Source organism: Ornithorhynchus anatinus, chromosome 8 (genome assembly GCF_004115215.2).
Source record: "Ornithorhynchus anatinus isolate Pmale09 chromosome 8, mOrnAna1.pri.v4, whole genome shotgun sequence".
Lineage (NCBI taxonomy): Eukaryota > Metazoa > Chordata > Mammalia > Monotremata > Ornithorhynchidae > Ornithorhynchus > Ornithorhynchus anatinus.
Window position 1 is genome coordinate 14,112,303 of NC_041735.1, and position 17,395 is coordinate 14,129,697.

At 39.9% G+C, this 17,395-nt stretch overlaps 1 protein-coding gene across 1 annotated transcript in view; it reads left to right on the forward strand.

Moving 5' to 3' along the window:
- GNAS (GNAS complex locus) overlaps positions 1–17,395 on the forward strand; it is a 125,238-nt gene that overhangs the window by 59,466 nt on the left and 48,377 nt on the right. The window contains exon 5 of the mRNA XM_029070346.2: positions 8,253–8,350. Coding sequence (XP_028926179.1) covers positions 8,253–8,350 — 98 coding nt within the window. The remainder of the gene's footprint in view (positions 1–8,252; positions 8,351–17,395) is intronic.

Sequence of the window (17,395 nt, forward strand, 5' to 3'; positions counted from 1 at the left end):
GCAGAATAATCCAACTGGTATTTCAATCCATATCTGTCACCACAAATCACTGTTATGATAATGTAGCATAATGTATAGTGATAATTTTGTTCAACAACTGAGTGTTTGTCTTACCCTTACTGCTTTTCTTAGAGTAGGGTCGTAGGTGTGTGTCTCCTTTAGCAACAGTATAATGTTTTAGTGGGTGAGTGGAGAATTACCTAAGTGGACAGGTTATTTTATTTGTGGTCCAAGAAACCAGGAATGTCCATGATTTCTCAATTTACAGGTTGCTAGAAGAATTACCTTTTATCCTATTGAAATGATAGTCCCTAAAAATTCTAACTATAGGATACTCAATTTTTCAATCATTGTTAATCCTTAGCTTACCTGTGCCCTTACTGATATGAGCAGGAGAGCAGGAGTGGTGGTCCACCTGAGCTGAAAGGCTTCAGCTTTAGACACTAGTCACAGATTTGTGCAGTACCCAGGACTTGGGATGTCCAGTCTGGTTCAGTATAAATGTGTCCACTGTTACGGCAGCTAGCCTGTGCCAGAAATCCACCAACCTTCTCCCTGAGAAGTATTTTTCACTTTTACTACCTTTAAGTTTTCTGGCTTACCTCCATTGGAAGTTGAGCTGGAAACTGTTGAATTTACAGTAGATGGAAGTATCTTAGAAATAAAGCACAGTTACTTTCAGATTCATTTAAGGAACTCAAAACAGTACTTGTTATGCTTAAAAATGATGATATAGTGTAATTACTGGTGAGCTTTTATGGAATTGTTTTATCTTTTGTGAGCCACATAGAAAGGAAAATCTGGTCTTATAAAAGAGATGCAGTAAAAGTTTGTGGATTTGAACCTCACTAATTCAGTGTATAATCATTTATATTGAAATTTTATTGTTCAAAACAATGAATGCAGTATTTTAAAATTGGATAGAGAAATTGACTGCCATAAGGAGTTTGAAGAGATGCGGCAAAGTTGAGTGAAAAGGATGGGAGGGCGAGGGTTCAGATGTTCATTCACTCATTTGATTGAAGCACATTTGTTGAGCGCTTATATTAGAATATAATAGAACAGTAAGACACATTCCCTGCCCACAATGAAGTTGAAAGAGCTTTGGAGCAAAGCAGAGCAGAGAAGGGAGATAGAATTTCTGAACTTCATTCAACTCTCAACTCCCCTGATACGGGGTTAGGGGAAGGTAAGTTAGGAAATGCAGGTGAGTGTGCGAAGAAACGAAGGCTTCAACAGAAGAAAGAGGCCAGGCTCTTTTTCCACCATTTCTCGGCGGCACTAAATTCTGTCGATTTGATTGGTCTGGTAAAATCCTGGAAATCTGGTCTGTCTCTGTCCCCACCTACTCACTCCACAGTTACAGCTTCTTCCACCTTCTCCCGCTGAATGTTCTTCCCATGTTTGCCCCAGTGTTCAAAATGAAAAGTTGGTACTCTATTTGCACCGCTGTCTTAGAGAGCCAGGCACTGTTTAGTCCTGGTTTCTCAACTTCATAGAGCTATTTTTACAGTACCAGAGGAAACCCATGACTAAGCAGTGTAGCATACATTCCATCAAGTTTATAGGGAGTAGTTTGCAAAGAGGGGAAAAAAGAGCTGAATGTTTACAAGATTTATAAGGAAATGATTTCCACTGTTAAAACAATTAAAGAGTAAAAATAACCATGAAAATCAAGACATGTCCCCACACCTTGTGCTTCAAAGAAATCAGGCATAGGTTTAAAAATAAATCTGGTAAGCTATATTTCTCCTTCTCTGGGCTTCTTGTTTATTTTATGGTAATTTACCATTGTGGGCAATATTGAAATGCTGAAATGCCTTGAAATGCTGAACTTCATTATCACTTAAATGACTTCCTGTTTTAAGTTTTGGGGTATTATTATCCTTTAATAAAGTTAATAAAGCTTACCTCATTATAATACTGTTATTCCTTGGGAATCTTCAACTTTTAAAAAAATTAAAAACAAAACCCTTTCTCTGTACCTCAGTTTCTCAATACTCTGTAGTTATAAACATTAATTATTAGGTTTGAGGTCAACATATGACAAGGATGCAAAAGCTAACTGCATGACAAATATATTTTTAATAATCCATAAACTCATAAAATAGTTTTAGCCCCGAAGTATTCTGGACTGACTCACACTTAGCACTAATAATAATAATGATGATGGTATTTGTTAAGTGCTTACTATGTGTCAAGCACTGTTTTAAGTGCTGGGATAGATACAAGCTTATCAGGTTGCCCCATGTGGGGCTCACAGTCTTACTCCCCATTTTACAGATGAGGTAAAGGAGACACAGAGAAGTTGTGACATGTCCAGAGTCACACAGCTGACAAGTGGCTGTGCCAGGATTAGAACCCACGACCTCTGACTCCCAAGCCCATGTCCTTTCCACTAAGCCATGCTGCTTCTCTACTCTTTAGGCTCTCCAAAACTCCATCCTCTGGTACTGCACTCTTCATCCCTACCCTAGAACACACATCAATTAAGTTATAAATTCAGCATTTCATAAAACCTCAGGCTTTAAAAAAAAAGGGGGGGGGGAATGTTAATTATTTGAGATATGCAGATCCCAACTGTGGACTGTAAAAATCACCCTAGTAGGATTAACTGGAGTTAATAAACAAGAGATTAATCATGGAGAACCTCCTGGAGAAGATGTGATTTCAAATGGTCTTTGAAGATAGAGGGGAGCAGGATATGAAGGGGAAGGGAGTTTCAGGAAGAAGGGAGGGCCTGAGAAAGAGGGCAGCAGTGTGAAAGATAAGAATGAGGCACAATGAGTGGGTTGGCTTGGGAGGAATGAAGTGTGCAAGTTTGGGTGTAGAGGGAGAAGAGAGGATAGGTGAGGGGAAAAGAGTTGATTGAGTGTCTTTAAGCCAAGGGTTAGGAGTTTCTGTTTGATGCAGAGAGAAATGGACAACTGGAGGTTTGGAGGAATGGAGAGAAGTATGTAGAGTTGATGTTTCAGAAAAGTGAAGTGTTGATTAGAGAGAGGAGAGACTGGAGAATGGGAGGTCAGCAAGGAGGCTGATGCAGTAGTTAAGATGGGCTATAATAAATGAAAAATCCACCAAAATGTACCAGAAGATATACCTAGTTTTTGGGAGCTGTTTGTATATAAATATAGTATAGTATTTCACTTCATCCTATTTCACACCTCACTACCTCATTTTTAACACATGCCTGCTCACCTTGACTGTGCTGAGCTGACTTTTTTCATTTCTCCTTGTGTCTTTCAATTGGTCCGGTGAAGGGGCTCTAGAAAATTGTGGTTCCCCAACTCCTGCCTTGCTGGTTAGTGGGGTGCAGAGTGGGTTTTAAGTGTTTTCCACCCTACTCTTTTACTTTCTGCAAGTGTCGCTTCCATATTTATTCCACCTGACCAGGGTTCTGGGATGGTAAAACGGCATTCGTCATCAGCACATTGTAGCTCATGGCCTCTAAGGGTATAGAGTCAATATCACAGCATTGGGGAAGACTGGGCAGCCTGATGCGGATGGCTCGTGGAGATGGAACTGGGTGCTCCTTGCCGTGGAGGGCTTTCCTTGTTGGAGTAGGAGCTGAGGGTGGGGGATGGTTTCACGGTCAGACAGTTCCTAAAATCAGGTCTTCCAAAACTGTCTCAAGCTAGAAATTACTGTCAAGTAGTGCTTCACTGCCCTTTAACACAACCACTCTTATATGCATATACCTTGCTCTGATGGTTCTACTGTTTCACAGGTCTAAGTGGGTGAAGGACAACTGTATTTATTTTTTTGCTATAGTTTTGTTGTTTTTCCCTAGCTTTCTGGGAGAAAGTAGAAAAGGCCATTTCTACCTCTAAATTGTTACTAATCTGCTCAGAATATCAACCAATCAGTGTGTATTCATTGAGAATTTACTGTATAAAGAGCACTGTATTAAGCCCTTATATTAATAATTAGGGTATATGTTAAAATTGTTTTACTCTTTTCCAGGCATTGTTCTGAGTGCTAGGGTAGAAACAGGACAGTCAGGTTCCACATGAAACTCACAATCTAAGTAGAAGGGAAGACAGGTATTCAATCCCCCGTGTTGTAGATGAGGTAACTGAGGCACAGAGAAGTTAAATGACTTGCCCACGGTCTCTGAGCAGACACATGACAGTGCTATTAGAACCTAGGTCCTCTGATTCCCAGGCCCATGTTCTTTCTACTAGGTCAGGCTGTTTCTCACATTTAGGAGAGTACAACACTGTAGAGTTGGTAAGCGTGATCCCTGCCCACAAGGTGCCTACACAGTGATGTCTTACCAAGTGAATGAGACCACAGTGGCATCCCCTGCTGTTGAGATGTCAGACATATTCTGTGACCACAGGTCAAGCTTCTCCTGACAGTCATGTTGCAGTGTGTACCTCTGGATATGGGGGATGTGAATTCATGAGCACACACCAACATCAGGACTACAAGTACATTTCCTACCTGGCAGTAGGGCTATATAACCTGCTCTTTTCTAGTCTTCTCTCTCCTCTCTCTCTCTTTCTATCAGGTTGGACACAGTCCATGTCCCACATGAGGCTCCAAGTCTTAATCCCCATTTTACAGATGAAGTAATTTAGGCACAGAGAAGTTGTGACTGGCCCAAGGTCATACGGCGACAAATGGCAGACCTGGGATTAGAACCCAGATCATTCTGACTCCCAGGCCTGTGCTCTCTCCACTAGGCCACGCTGCTTAATCTTTGGGGCCTGGCAGCAAACAGGATAAACCATTTAACGAATAATAGTAATAGTGGCATTTAAGTGGTTGTGATGTGTCAAGAATTATTAGGAATTTATCCTAATTTCTAGGGGCCAGAAAAGAAGAAACACTTTAAAAGGCACACCCTCATGAATGAAATCTCACTTTGTGTCACCCCTGAACCAAAAGACCCACTCTACTTCTGTATGATCCATACTATCATTCAAAACTAAGCTGTGGATTTGATCCTTTTTAAGATTGTTTCCCATTTTGATTCTCTGAGCAGTATGGGAAAGACGAGATAGGATCCAGAAAAAAGCAACAAGATTAAAACAAAAAAAATTAGATGACTTAAATGAGCTAGTGCCGCTTAATCCATCAAAGAACAGATGACTAAGTAATGACTTAAGAATTAAAAATGAGGAACATCATGAGCTGTTTCAAGGGACAGAAAAGAAATGGCCTCCAAGTTTATAACAAGAGCTTGATTAGGCAGAATAACTTCTTAACTGTAAATGTGGTTAATCACTGAAAATTGGTAGAGAGGTAATGAAGGCTGTGGGTGTATTCAGCCCATTCAAGGACCTTGGGCAAGAATAGGAGCAGGGAGATGGGGTGATAACTGGAGGGTGAAGTGGGATTTAGAAGCTTATTTAATATGGGAGAGGGTTTGAAAGTAAAAAAGAAAGGAAGGAGCCAGCAGAGATTGAAAGGTTATATATGAACAGCAAGAGAAGGAAGAAATGTAGAAGCAATTGTTTTTAATAGGCAAGATGGGATAGTGCCCAGAGTCAAAATAAAAGAAATAGTTAATTGGACTCTTTCCCAGATTTCTCTCAAAGGAGATTGTGGATTGGGGTTAAGAATGGCACCCTGGGTAGTTCATGTCTGATCGCCTCTATTATTTAGCCAGGGAGTAGCAGCAAAGTCTTCAGAGATAATAAAGGAAAAAACAAGAGTAATTGGGGGGACAGGGCTCCCCCAATCATGGTTCTGATATTTGGAAAACCTTCAGTTCAGTATTTCAACTGATTTGTCTGTCTGAGATGTGGAAAATCAGAACCACTCTTGTCCTTGATGCCTAAAAATTGATTTTGGGATTATTTGTTCCAATATTTTTTCCACAGATAAAATGAGTGATTTGTTTCTTCCTGGAAACATTCATATAGGAAGAGCCTATACCAGGGTGCTTTGTTAGCATATGCCAGCAAATGAATCAGTGTTATGGAAGCAAGAAATTCATTTATGGTGACATGCAGGAATTAACTGCCTGACTTTTACTTCTGGGAAATTTTATCCCAGAATTTAGTACAGTGCCTGGCACATAGTAAGCACTTCACAGATAGCAGCCCACACACTTTGTTCCTTTAATGCTAACCATCCCACTGTACCTCGATCTTGTTTATCTAGTTGCCAACACCACTGTACATTTCAAGAAAACATCTAGCAATGAAAATCACAAAAATCAGAACATAGCTTAGTTTCATGGCACAGGTTCTCAGTCCTGAGCTTAAGGACTGAGCTAGTCCTGTAGTTTTTTATGGGAAGCTCTACCATCACCGCCTTATTGAATAGGGAAATTCTTTATCTAGTAAAAGCCTGAAACCATCCCAAATTCCCTGTGTCAGTTAATGGGCAAAATTGCATTTTATTTCTAAAAATATATTTTCATTGTGATCTAGTGCATGTCTGACAGAATACTAAATCTGTTTCTCTGGAAACCCATTATTTTTGAGGATTGCCTCAAATGTCTTTGACAATTGGTACCTGGTCTTGTGTTTCAGAATCTATATTAAAAATATGAACTTGAAACCATCAATTTTTATGTCACTAATGTGCCCTGATGAACCGTGAATCCCTGAGGAGCCAGAAACATTGTACAAACCAAAATATGAAAAGTCATACCCAGAGAGGACTTCTTGACATGCAAATTCATGAAGCATTCCATATTTTTATTCAAAGCTCTTTGAAAATCCCACCTCCCACAAATCTTCTCCAACTAAATTATCAGTATCAATCACAGTATATAAAATCTGGAGATGTACCATGTCCTAATTGCTGGCAAAGCCCAGAATTTGTAAGCCCCCAGCCCAGTGTTACTAACATTCAATCACTGAAGGGAGGACAGCTCCCTCCCTTCCCCTGCCTCGATGTGCCTTTTTCAAATCAGTGACTTGTAGATGAGGTTCTTCAAGTGGGAAGGAGGTAGCCCGGATGAGGCACTGTCCTGATTTTTTGCCGCCTTGCATAGAGCGAGATAAGATCAATTCGGCACCTCCATTTTCCCCATTTCCCCAATCATCAACTGCAGCCACAAGACTTAGGGGGCAATCGCTGTCTCATCACAGCTGGGGATGCTCCTGGCTATTTGGAAGCTCGGAAACCTGAAAGGCAGGTAACGAAGGGTAGAGTACTTCTGGGGAGCCGAATGGGAAGAGGGAATGGGGCCTGGTCAAACCGAACTGGCTTGTCGCCATTTGAGACAAAGTGGGATTAAAATTCAAGGCTCTGGCTATCTGATCCCATTTGGGACCCCCTAAATTGTTCATATCTGGTCGCTCATTCTTCCATATAGTTTCTTTGAAATAGCAAAGGCATAATCTTTGGATGTTTCTGTTAATCCTGTTGTATTGTACTCCCAAGAATTTACTACAGTGCATTTACTATAGTACATAGTGCATAGTAAATCCAATTGATTGAACTGGACTCACACTTATACCTCTTTTCAACTCAAATTTCATCTCCTTCAACAAGTAGTTTTAATTTTTGGTTCTTCTGCATATTTTCTATATTCAGGGCTTGATCTTAATTGCCTTGGGGTATAATTCTTAAAGGATTTCATCCTCCCGCCCCTTCCTGTGTTTGTTGAGTTTTGATTTCTCTAGGCTGGCTTTTCTTTAATTAGAAAGGAAGTAGAAATAAGAGGGTTTAATGTTCTATGCATTCTTCAGTTCATATGGCGAGTAATCCCCCTAAGAGTTCTGAATTATTTTTATCCTGTTAGCTTCTGAATCCTGTGCCTAAAACTTAAACCAAAAGTGTGAGTCCATTATAATCAGTACCTTCAGAGAAGTTGCTTGTAGGTACACTTTCTTTATAATATTTTGTATTTATAAAGTATTAGCTCTAGCAATCACAAACTGCTTTGTAAAACGTAATTTATTAATCCTAATAACATACTTGTAAGGCACAGAATTATATTCATTTCAGAATGTGTTGCTTCCATAAGATTGCCTAATAAATTGGTAGTAGAACCTGCAATAGTACATTTTAGTTGCCTGGCGAGTAATAAGCGCTTAAATGCCATAAAAAATAATAAATTGCCTAGGCATCCAAATCACCATTGGCATGGTGCAACTGTAATGGCGACAAAGTTAAGGTGAAGTGGTGAAAATAGCATTAAATCAAGATGAAAAAGAGCATGTGATCCTTCTTTCCACATGCTTTTTTTTGGTAGGCCTAAAGGAATGGTAAGTCAGCTCTATCATTTTGTTGACACTTTATTGTCACTTTTTTATTGAAATTATATTTGTGTGTTTCACTTTTAGGAGTTCTATGAACATACCAAAACACTTTGGCAGGATGAAGGTGTGAGAGCCTGCTACGAGAGATCTAATGAATATCAGTTGATTGATTGTGCCCAATAGTAAGTAGCTCTTTTATTTCTTCAGCAAAATCTAATTTTCCAAATGATTTCATAAAGGTATGAAAAGATTTATTTTGACCAAAGTAATAGGTGTTCAGTTCATGCTCATAAGTATGATTTGTTATTTTTTTTTCTTAGACCTAAAGTAATTATTACCTCTTAGAATTAAGTTTGTTTCTGTAATCCTTTTGTGTTTTGAGTGAGGTATATTACGTAAGTGAAATGCACTCTTTTCTTTTCGGCACATAATGAAAATATAACTGTAGCTGGATCATTTAAAATTGGTTTAACATTATGTCTTGGTGTAAAATAAATCGAAATGCATCATCCTGGTTGGACAACTGGTTGAATTGATCTTGAGGCATTTAAAGATCTTAGATGGTATAAAAAATTCATTTTGATTGCTTTTGCCTTATTTTGTTGATAATAGGAGCCAAGTGATGTTTTTCCTAAAGTATTTTATTCCTTTTGTATGTCATGATGGTAATACAGCACTATTATTATACGTAGTTGTCAGATCGACCCACTTAAAAAGAAACAAAAACCCAGTCCCCAATTCTGTTGTACTTTTTTAGTTAATACAGTCTCTGGTCATTGATTTTGTGGAAATCAAACTGAGTTGTCTCGGTGATGATTTTACCATCATGCTCCATCTAGTGGAATATTGTTTTTTGTAATATTTGCTTTTTAACCAAAAAAAATTTTCTTATTTGATCATTTAGTGGAACCTTTTTTCCCAACGACCTTATTTTCAAATCTTGACCTACTTAAGTTTTACTATAGTCCCAAGTTAATGTCCATTGAGAATTGAGATTGTATTAATATGGGACGTTTATCTACTTGGATTATATTGTACCTCTTTCCAAGAGTTTAGTACAGTGCTCTGCACATAGTACGTGCTCAATAAGTACCGTTGATTGATTTATCTCCCAAAATGTTTTGTACATTTAAAGTGAGGTATGTTCTGATTTTTGTTGCTAGATTTTTTTTTAAATTTATAACTTTAGAGAGTTTGAGAAAAATATGTTCAGCTCTTCAAATGATAAACTAAACTTGCTTAGAAACTGGTCATACTGCATTAATAGCTTATCTACAATTTTCAGACGAATGTATATTTTTGCCAGAGTTGCCCCAGTGATTTACTTTGTTCTGGCTTTGAAGGCACAGCCCACTCAGATCCTTATAACCTCATTGTGTTTCTCGTGATTGATTCCAAATTCAGGTTATTAGATGACTGATCTAGCCTTCTGGCTAATTTGGGCTGGTCTCTATCTGTACCATTAATGGAGGTGGAAACTTCTTTTTAAAGATCTGTGTAGTTAGACCTAAAGAGCCTAAAACATTTTATTTTGTTAGGGTTTAGTTGTTAAATGTGAGATGTTAAATGTAAGTAGCTCCGTGGATACATCCAAATCAGGTTAAATTAACTTCTGTTCCCGCTAAGCACTCCTGATACAAGAGGTGCAGTTTAAAAGTAAGGTCATATCGTGACCACGTATTTTTAGAATATAAATTCAATATTTAAAAAAATTTCTTAATACAAGGTATATGTTCTTAGGTGCTGTTGTTTGGGTTGCCCATGTTCCTATGTTTCTACAACGCAACATATTACTCAAAAGTAAATTCATTAGGAATGTGTTATTACCTTTTCATTGGTGACCAGGGAGATGGTATAAGACAGTTACTTCTGTTTTAGCTTTCGAAAGTCAGGATCCTTAACTTTTTGAATAAGGATTTTACCAGGTAACGCTGAAGATGTTGTCTAATGAAACACCCTTGGGTAGATTTACATTTGCTTCATCCCAATTCTGGCTTGCTTTCTGAGACTAGGTACAGGATGGGCAGCTTCGAGGGATGAGCCGTAGCCTTATTAGGAAGAAGCCTCCTGCTTTGCCTCTCAGCAGCTTTGAGCATGTTTCACATTTGGGTATTAACAATAAAAGGCTTCTTCCTGCTACTTAGTGACTCAACTTTTTCTTTAATGGTATTTGTTCAGCACTTACTATGTGTCAGGGGGTGTACTAAACGCTGGGGGAGGTCATCATCATTGGTATTTGTGTGCTTACTATGTGCAGAGCCCTATACTAAGCACTTGGGAAAATACAGTACAACAGAGTTAATTGACAAGTTCCTTGCCCAAAATGAGTTTTCAGACTAGAGTGGGGGGATAGACATTCATATAAATAAATAATTTTTAAACATAATTTACAGATATGTACATAAGTACTATCGGGCAAGTATCAAATGTCCAAAGGTCACAGATCCAAGTGCGTTGATGACTGAGAAGGGAAAGGGAGCCGGGGAAATGAGGGCTTAATTGGAGAAGGCCACTTGGAGAAGATGTGAACTTAGGTTAAAGACAGCCATTTTGGAAGCAGTCTGTCCCCCACATGGGACTCACAGTCCCAATCTCCATTTTACAGATGAAGTAACTGAAGCACAAAGAAGTCAGAGGAGTTGCCCTAGGTCACATGGCAGACAAGTGACGGAGCTGGGGTTGGAACCCAAGTTTTCTGACTCCCAAGCCTGTGCTCTTTCCACTAGGCCACACTGCTTCCAGTGCCCTTTGGGAACTTACGAACAAGGAAGAATCCTTGTGATGACTGTGTATTTTGAATGTGAGGTAGCCTGTAACCCAGGTGACAGCAGTTCCCAGCATGAGGGTCAGTGTGCCTTTAGCCATTCAAAGTCATTATCATCAGCAGGAGCAGTATTAACTGAGTACCCTCTATGGGAAGACCGCTTAGAAGTATATACTTAAAGTAAGAAGATATAGACCCTTCTCTAGAGGAACTGACATCAGATGGGGAAGGAAGGGTGTCCATCATCTTATGGGGAAGGAAGGGTGTCCATCATCTTGTCTTCTGTCATGTAAGTGTCTGCCTCCGCTGCAGTGCTACCACTGTAGAGTCTTGCAAGCACTGTGCAAGTTCCAGAATGTCGGTGTAGAAACTCCAGAGCAACTGTAGTAGCTCAAACCTAAAAGCAGTATTAACTGCTAGAGTTACACCAGGAACCTGGCTCACGTCCTGCCCGATTAATACCCCATATGCCTGCTAAAAGCAGGTGTAACAGTATCCTCCAGATGCTCTTAGTGCCAGGAGTGACATGGAGATTGCAGCCAAATATCTTTCTCTCCATGGCGTGATGCTGGGAGGGAAGAAGGGAATGCGAGGGAGAAGGAGAGGTTGAGTTAGGAGAGATGATTGACTTCCACAAGTGACAGGAGAGGACCGTATGTTGCTCAAGGGCCTGTGCATATACAACGAACCTGGTGCACGCATGACCTACCAATCAATTGGTGGTATTTATTGAGCACTTTGTTCAGAGCACTGAGCTGTTTGGGAGAGTACAGTACAGGTGGTAGACATAATTCCTGCCCTCAACAAGTTTACAGGTTAATGGAGAGTCTAATGCCGAGTATTAAGCTCTTTTTTTTTCTTAATGGTACTTAAGTGCTTCCTATGTGCCAGGCACTATACACTGGGGCAGGTACAAGTAAATCAGGTTGGACGCAGTCCATGTCCCAAGTGGGGCTCACAGTCTTGATCCCCATTTTACAGATGAGGGAATTGAGGCACCAGGAAGTTGAGTGACTTGCCCGAGGTCACACTGCAGACCTGTGAGAAGCAGCATGGCCTAGTGGAAAAAGCATTGGCCTGGGAGTTACACTGGGGGTTACATAATCGTAGCTCCACCACTTGTCTGCTGTGTGACCTCTGGCATATTCGCCTAACTTTTCTGTACCTCAGTACCTTCATCTACAGAACAAGAATTTAATATCTGCTCTCCCTCTGACTTAGACTGTAAGCTCTATTTGGGTCCTGATTATCTTGTATCTACCCCAGCGCTTAGTAGAGTGCTTGGCACATAGTAAGTGAACATTATTATGATGTGGTGAAACCCGGACCAGAACCCAGGTCCTCTAAACTCCCAGGCCTGCCAAGCTGCTTCCCATTGAAACATAACCTCATTAGATGGGATATGTGCTTAGAATAGGTGACTTTGGGGGTCCCTAAATAGCTTTTATTTGGCAGCCTGAAATAGGGAAAAATCCTCAAGGATGCGGAGAAGTACAGCTTCGGTCCCTGCAGCATGGCAGACTGTTGAGATACAACAGCAGACATACCAGACTGATTTGAACAGAGGGTTTGGGAGAATCACAAGACTAACAGGCAAAACCAAGAACAGCAACATGTGCTAAAAATAGCAAAAATATCATTCCAAATTGGGACAGCCAGTACAGGACATGATGTAGAAGATTTTCAGGCATGTGTTGGGCTATTCAACCATACTTACACATGGGTAAAGTTCACCATCAGTGGTGTCATCTTGGAATATGATGGTTGACTATCCAGTGATGAAAGAGGCTTTCTGTTACACCAGATGGGATACTCACACTTCTGTTTTATCCCATTACCTTGCACAGAGCCCAGGGCTGCCGGGCAGGAGAGATTGCCTGGTTCCTAATCCAGTCTCTGAGTAGGAGAAGGAATTTTTTAAAAAAACTGAATATCAGGATTTACATCATGGGTGGGTGTTGAGTCTCTCTGTGTATGTGTAAATATAAGAAGAGCCATACCAAATCATCACTATGGTATGTGCCTCAAATGCCTTAGAGAATTTGACACTGTAGAGCTTAAAGTCACTCAAGTATGGTGATATGGGATCTCAAGCTTATGGGGGTTCAAGCATCAACACTCTGATTAGCATTTATTGAGTCTTTTCTACATTCGGAACACTTTATAAGCATTGGAGAAACTTTCACTGTTTTATGGTCCCTGTCACTGGGGAGTTCAAAATCTAAGAAGAACCTCTAGTGGAAACAAATTGCCAAATCGATAATACGCTTACATTTAAGAGCAAAAATAGAAATGATTAAAAAACAAGAACAAGCTATTAAATAACCAGACGAGTGCCAGTCTTAAGTTACTGCAATATTTGTCATTTGCAACATCTGGCAGTAATCCAGGAGCCATCTGATTGCTCCATGCCGGGCATGGTTCCCCTGTAGAGTGCTACTATGTTGCATTATTTGAGGATTATCGTCCATAAAGTAATATTAAAAAACAAGATACTGTAAGGTATGCATAATGAAACTGTGGCAGAGGCAGGAAAATATGGAAATGTAGCCACATCACACCTCGACCAATGTCACAAATGGTACACTAAATCTATTTGCACCAACTTGTGGATTGTGGTATAACTAAACAGACTCATGTTGTGGGAGGAGCGTTCCTCAATTCTTCCTGCTGGTGGTGGAAATAATAATATGGGAGTGTGTATCAAAGAAGTCAATCAAAGTATCTTCAAACCATCTAATTCCCATTAAATCAGTGACCGTTACTCTAAAGTGATTTTCTCATAAAACAAGTTTCATCAAAAATACAACCCTCACATTTTCTAGGATAACTCCTTGTACCTACAATGCAAGACAGCTGTGCGTTAGTATTGGGCAAGGGGCCTTTGTAAGTCCAACATACAGAGCACATATACACTGCTCACCCCGTGTGCCCAGCAAAATCGAAGTGCTTTCACAGGCAGTGGGACTGCCCTAAGGAATACCAGTTTAAAAGCTCATTGGTGGTATCTCAGAGAAGTGTCAGAAGAGAATTCCTGTACATCTTGAGAACAGCAAGCCTCTGTGGACCATATTCCCTGACCTTGTCCCATGTAGGGCTCTCAGTCTTTTTAAAAAATACTAATGATGAAACCGTTACTGAGGTCTTGAAAGTAGGAAAGTTATCACTCACAGCAATTCAGACTAGCAGTTGCTGTGAATGAAGTTAAAATTTGTCACTGTCCAAGAAGACCTCACCTCCGCCAAGAGGCTTTGCAGACTGAGCTCCCCTTTTCCCTCTGCTCCCTCTATCCCCCCCTTACCTCTCTCCAGCTAAACCCTCTTCTCCCCCTTTCCCTCTTCTCCTCCCCCCTCCCATCCCCTCAGCACTGTACTCGTCCGCTCAATTGTACATATCTTCATTACCCTATTCATTTTGTTAATGAGATGTACATCACCTTGATTCTGTTTATTTGCTATTGTTTTAATGAGATGCTCTTCCCTTCGATTCTGTTTATTGCCATTGTTCTTGTCTGTCTCTATCTGTTACCGATTTGTACATTCCAAGTGCTTAGTACAGTGCTCTGCACATAGTAAGTGCTCAATAAATAAATACTATTGAATGAAAGGACATATAAGCCAATATAAAAGTGCCAGTATAGAATAAGATTTGTAGAAGAATGTTGGATATTGAACTTGCAGTAAAATTAATCTGAGAAATAGTCATTATGATTATTTTACACAGTTAACTATAGATAGGCAGCACCACTTCAGACATATATATAGATATAGATATTTATAGATATGTGGATTAGCAGGAAGAGAAAGCTCTCCCACCTAACCTTCTGAATCCCAAGCAAGAAAAATGCGTGCACAGTTGCTGATTATGTACTGGCCAGGGTAACTGATAAAACTCCTTGGTCAGCTTCTGATAGTATGTTCGGGATAGAGGAATTAATGAAAAGGATCCAGGTACAGAGATTTTGTGTTTGCAGGCTTGCTCTGGCATAGTTGAAAAGGAAATTTTAAAGAGACAGAGAAGAGTGAGCAGATGGGGTTGGAGTTGAGCGTGTAAAGCAGTTTGTCACCAACCTGACTCCCCTCCTTTTATAAAGCATGAACCCTTACTGCGGAAGACCAGGAAACATTCTTGCCTTTGGAAAGTTATGCTGCACAGCCCATCTCCCTACTTCTAAACCTCTTCCTCCTTCCCAAGTTCCTGTCTTCATATTCCATTGCTCGGGAAACACTGATCCCAATGGTGAGCCCAGAAAAATACTGAAATTAAGGTAATATACAAAGCTGATGAGGATTCGATTGGTAGAAGTCAGATGCCATGGGTTGGACTAAGAACTAGGCTTGAAGAAACGGATGGGAAATAGGGTTTAATTAGAGATAACCCCCAAAGTAAGGTCATGATGTAGTGAACCTACTCTACCTTCCTTTTTACCCCAACAGTAGCTTAGGGTAGAGAGAAGTAAAATCCCATCTTTACCACTCTTCTGTCTGTTTCTTAAGATAACTAGGAGAGGAGCACACCTTCCAGCCAACAGGAAGCTCCCAACTCTGATTTTTCCTTAAAGGCCCCATCCCCCAGGGAGAGGAGCTCTCCCACTATTGGCAGAGAAGCCAACCTTCTCCCGGAATGTTCCAAATGATTCAGGCGGCACCCTGTGGGGAAATTTGTCCTACCAGGGCTGTGACCTTGCTGCCTAGCACATAACTTAAATTGTAACATATTTCTAAGGCAATTGTGTTTGGTTTTTGAAAGTCAAGATAAATTGATAAATACAGAGATTCTGACTCATGAAGAATCTATACAGAAAACCAATTTTTTGTGTGCACAAATGAAACGCTGCTTAGTCATGTACATTGAACGTTCAACTCAGCACTTGCAGTTAAGTCATTACATGAATCGAAGTTACATTACAAAGGGTGGAACCTTGTTCAAAACTGCCATAGGGATTTGGCCCTAAAATTCTATGCATTGAGTCAAAACATTGGGGAGCATTTCTCTGATGCTGCTATATAATTTTTAATTTACTATTGATTTGAAAATGATGATGATGGTATTTAAGCACTTACTATGTGTCAAGCACTGCTCTAAGACCTAGGGTTGATACAAACTAATCAGGTCGGACACAGTTTCCGTCCCACATGGGGCTCACAGTCTTAATCCCCACTTTACAGATGAGGTAACTGAGATACAGAGAAGTTAAGTGACTCACCCAAAGTCATAGAGCAGTCAAGGGGTGTAGTCGGAATTAGAACCCAGTCCTTCTGACTTCTAGGCCCGTACTCTATCCACTAGGCCATGCTGTTTCCCATGAAAACATGTTTGGCATTAGAAATATAGAAGATCCCCATGTGAATTAATAATAAAGAAAAATTTCATCAACTAGTTATGACATAATTAGAAGACCGTTAGTATTTAATAGAAGGTATTTACATCATTGTTCTAAAGTTGAGCATGGATGACTAATGCTTGAATAAAGCCTTTTCTCTTTAAGAAAAAATTATTTCAGGGCTAAAGTGTTTTCCCTTTAAAAGGAATTAATTACATGGAGACAGGAAAGCCTGAAGTAGACAAGGTGATTCCAGGCATTTTTATTTAAACTGGGTGTTATTGGAGTTGAGATGGCAAAGTCGATGTTTAGATTTGCTGGTTCCAATTACTATTTTGAGAAAATTTAGTGTTTGGTGGAATTGAAAAATGGGTCAAAACTTGGTTGCAGTTTACATCCCATTTGGAGAGAAAAAAATTATACATAAAACTCCTGTACACTGTAAATTATTTTATTCATCAAGACATTTTCAGGAGGCAAGGATAATGCAATTTTTGCATATATCCATTCTTCAATTAGGGACATTCATTTTAAAAGTACTTCTAATGGAAAGGAAGTTTCAAAAGAAAGGTGATCCATTTCAATCTAAATCAATCAGTGGTACTTATTGAGTGCTATGTGCAAAGCACTGTACTAAACTCTAAAGGAGAGCACAGTAGCCCACAAGGAGCTGTTTGGAATTTTCATGTGCCCTCCTATACCCAGACTGTAGGTAGGACTGATGGCAAGGGGAGCAAAATTGGCAAAAGCCATGCTAAAGGAAAAACAGGTCTTTATGATATCCATTTTGTGCAGACAAAATGTTTTCTGGTCCAACTTGTTCTTTCAAACTAGTTGGTCCATTGGTTGGTAATCAGAGATTGGACGAGAATTGCCTCAAGAATGAACATTTTTTAAAAAGTATTGTTTGTTAAAGGACTCCTATGTGTCAACCACTTTTCTAAATGCTGGGGAAATACAGATTAAACAGGGTGGACACAGTCCCTGTCATGAGGTTCACAGCCTAAGAAAGAAGGAGAACTGGTGTTTAATCCCCATTCTGTAGATGAGGAAACGGAGGTACAGAGATGTTAAGTGACTTGCCCAGAGTCTCACAGCAAGCACTTGGTAGAGCCAGAATTTGAACCCAGGTCCTCTGAC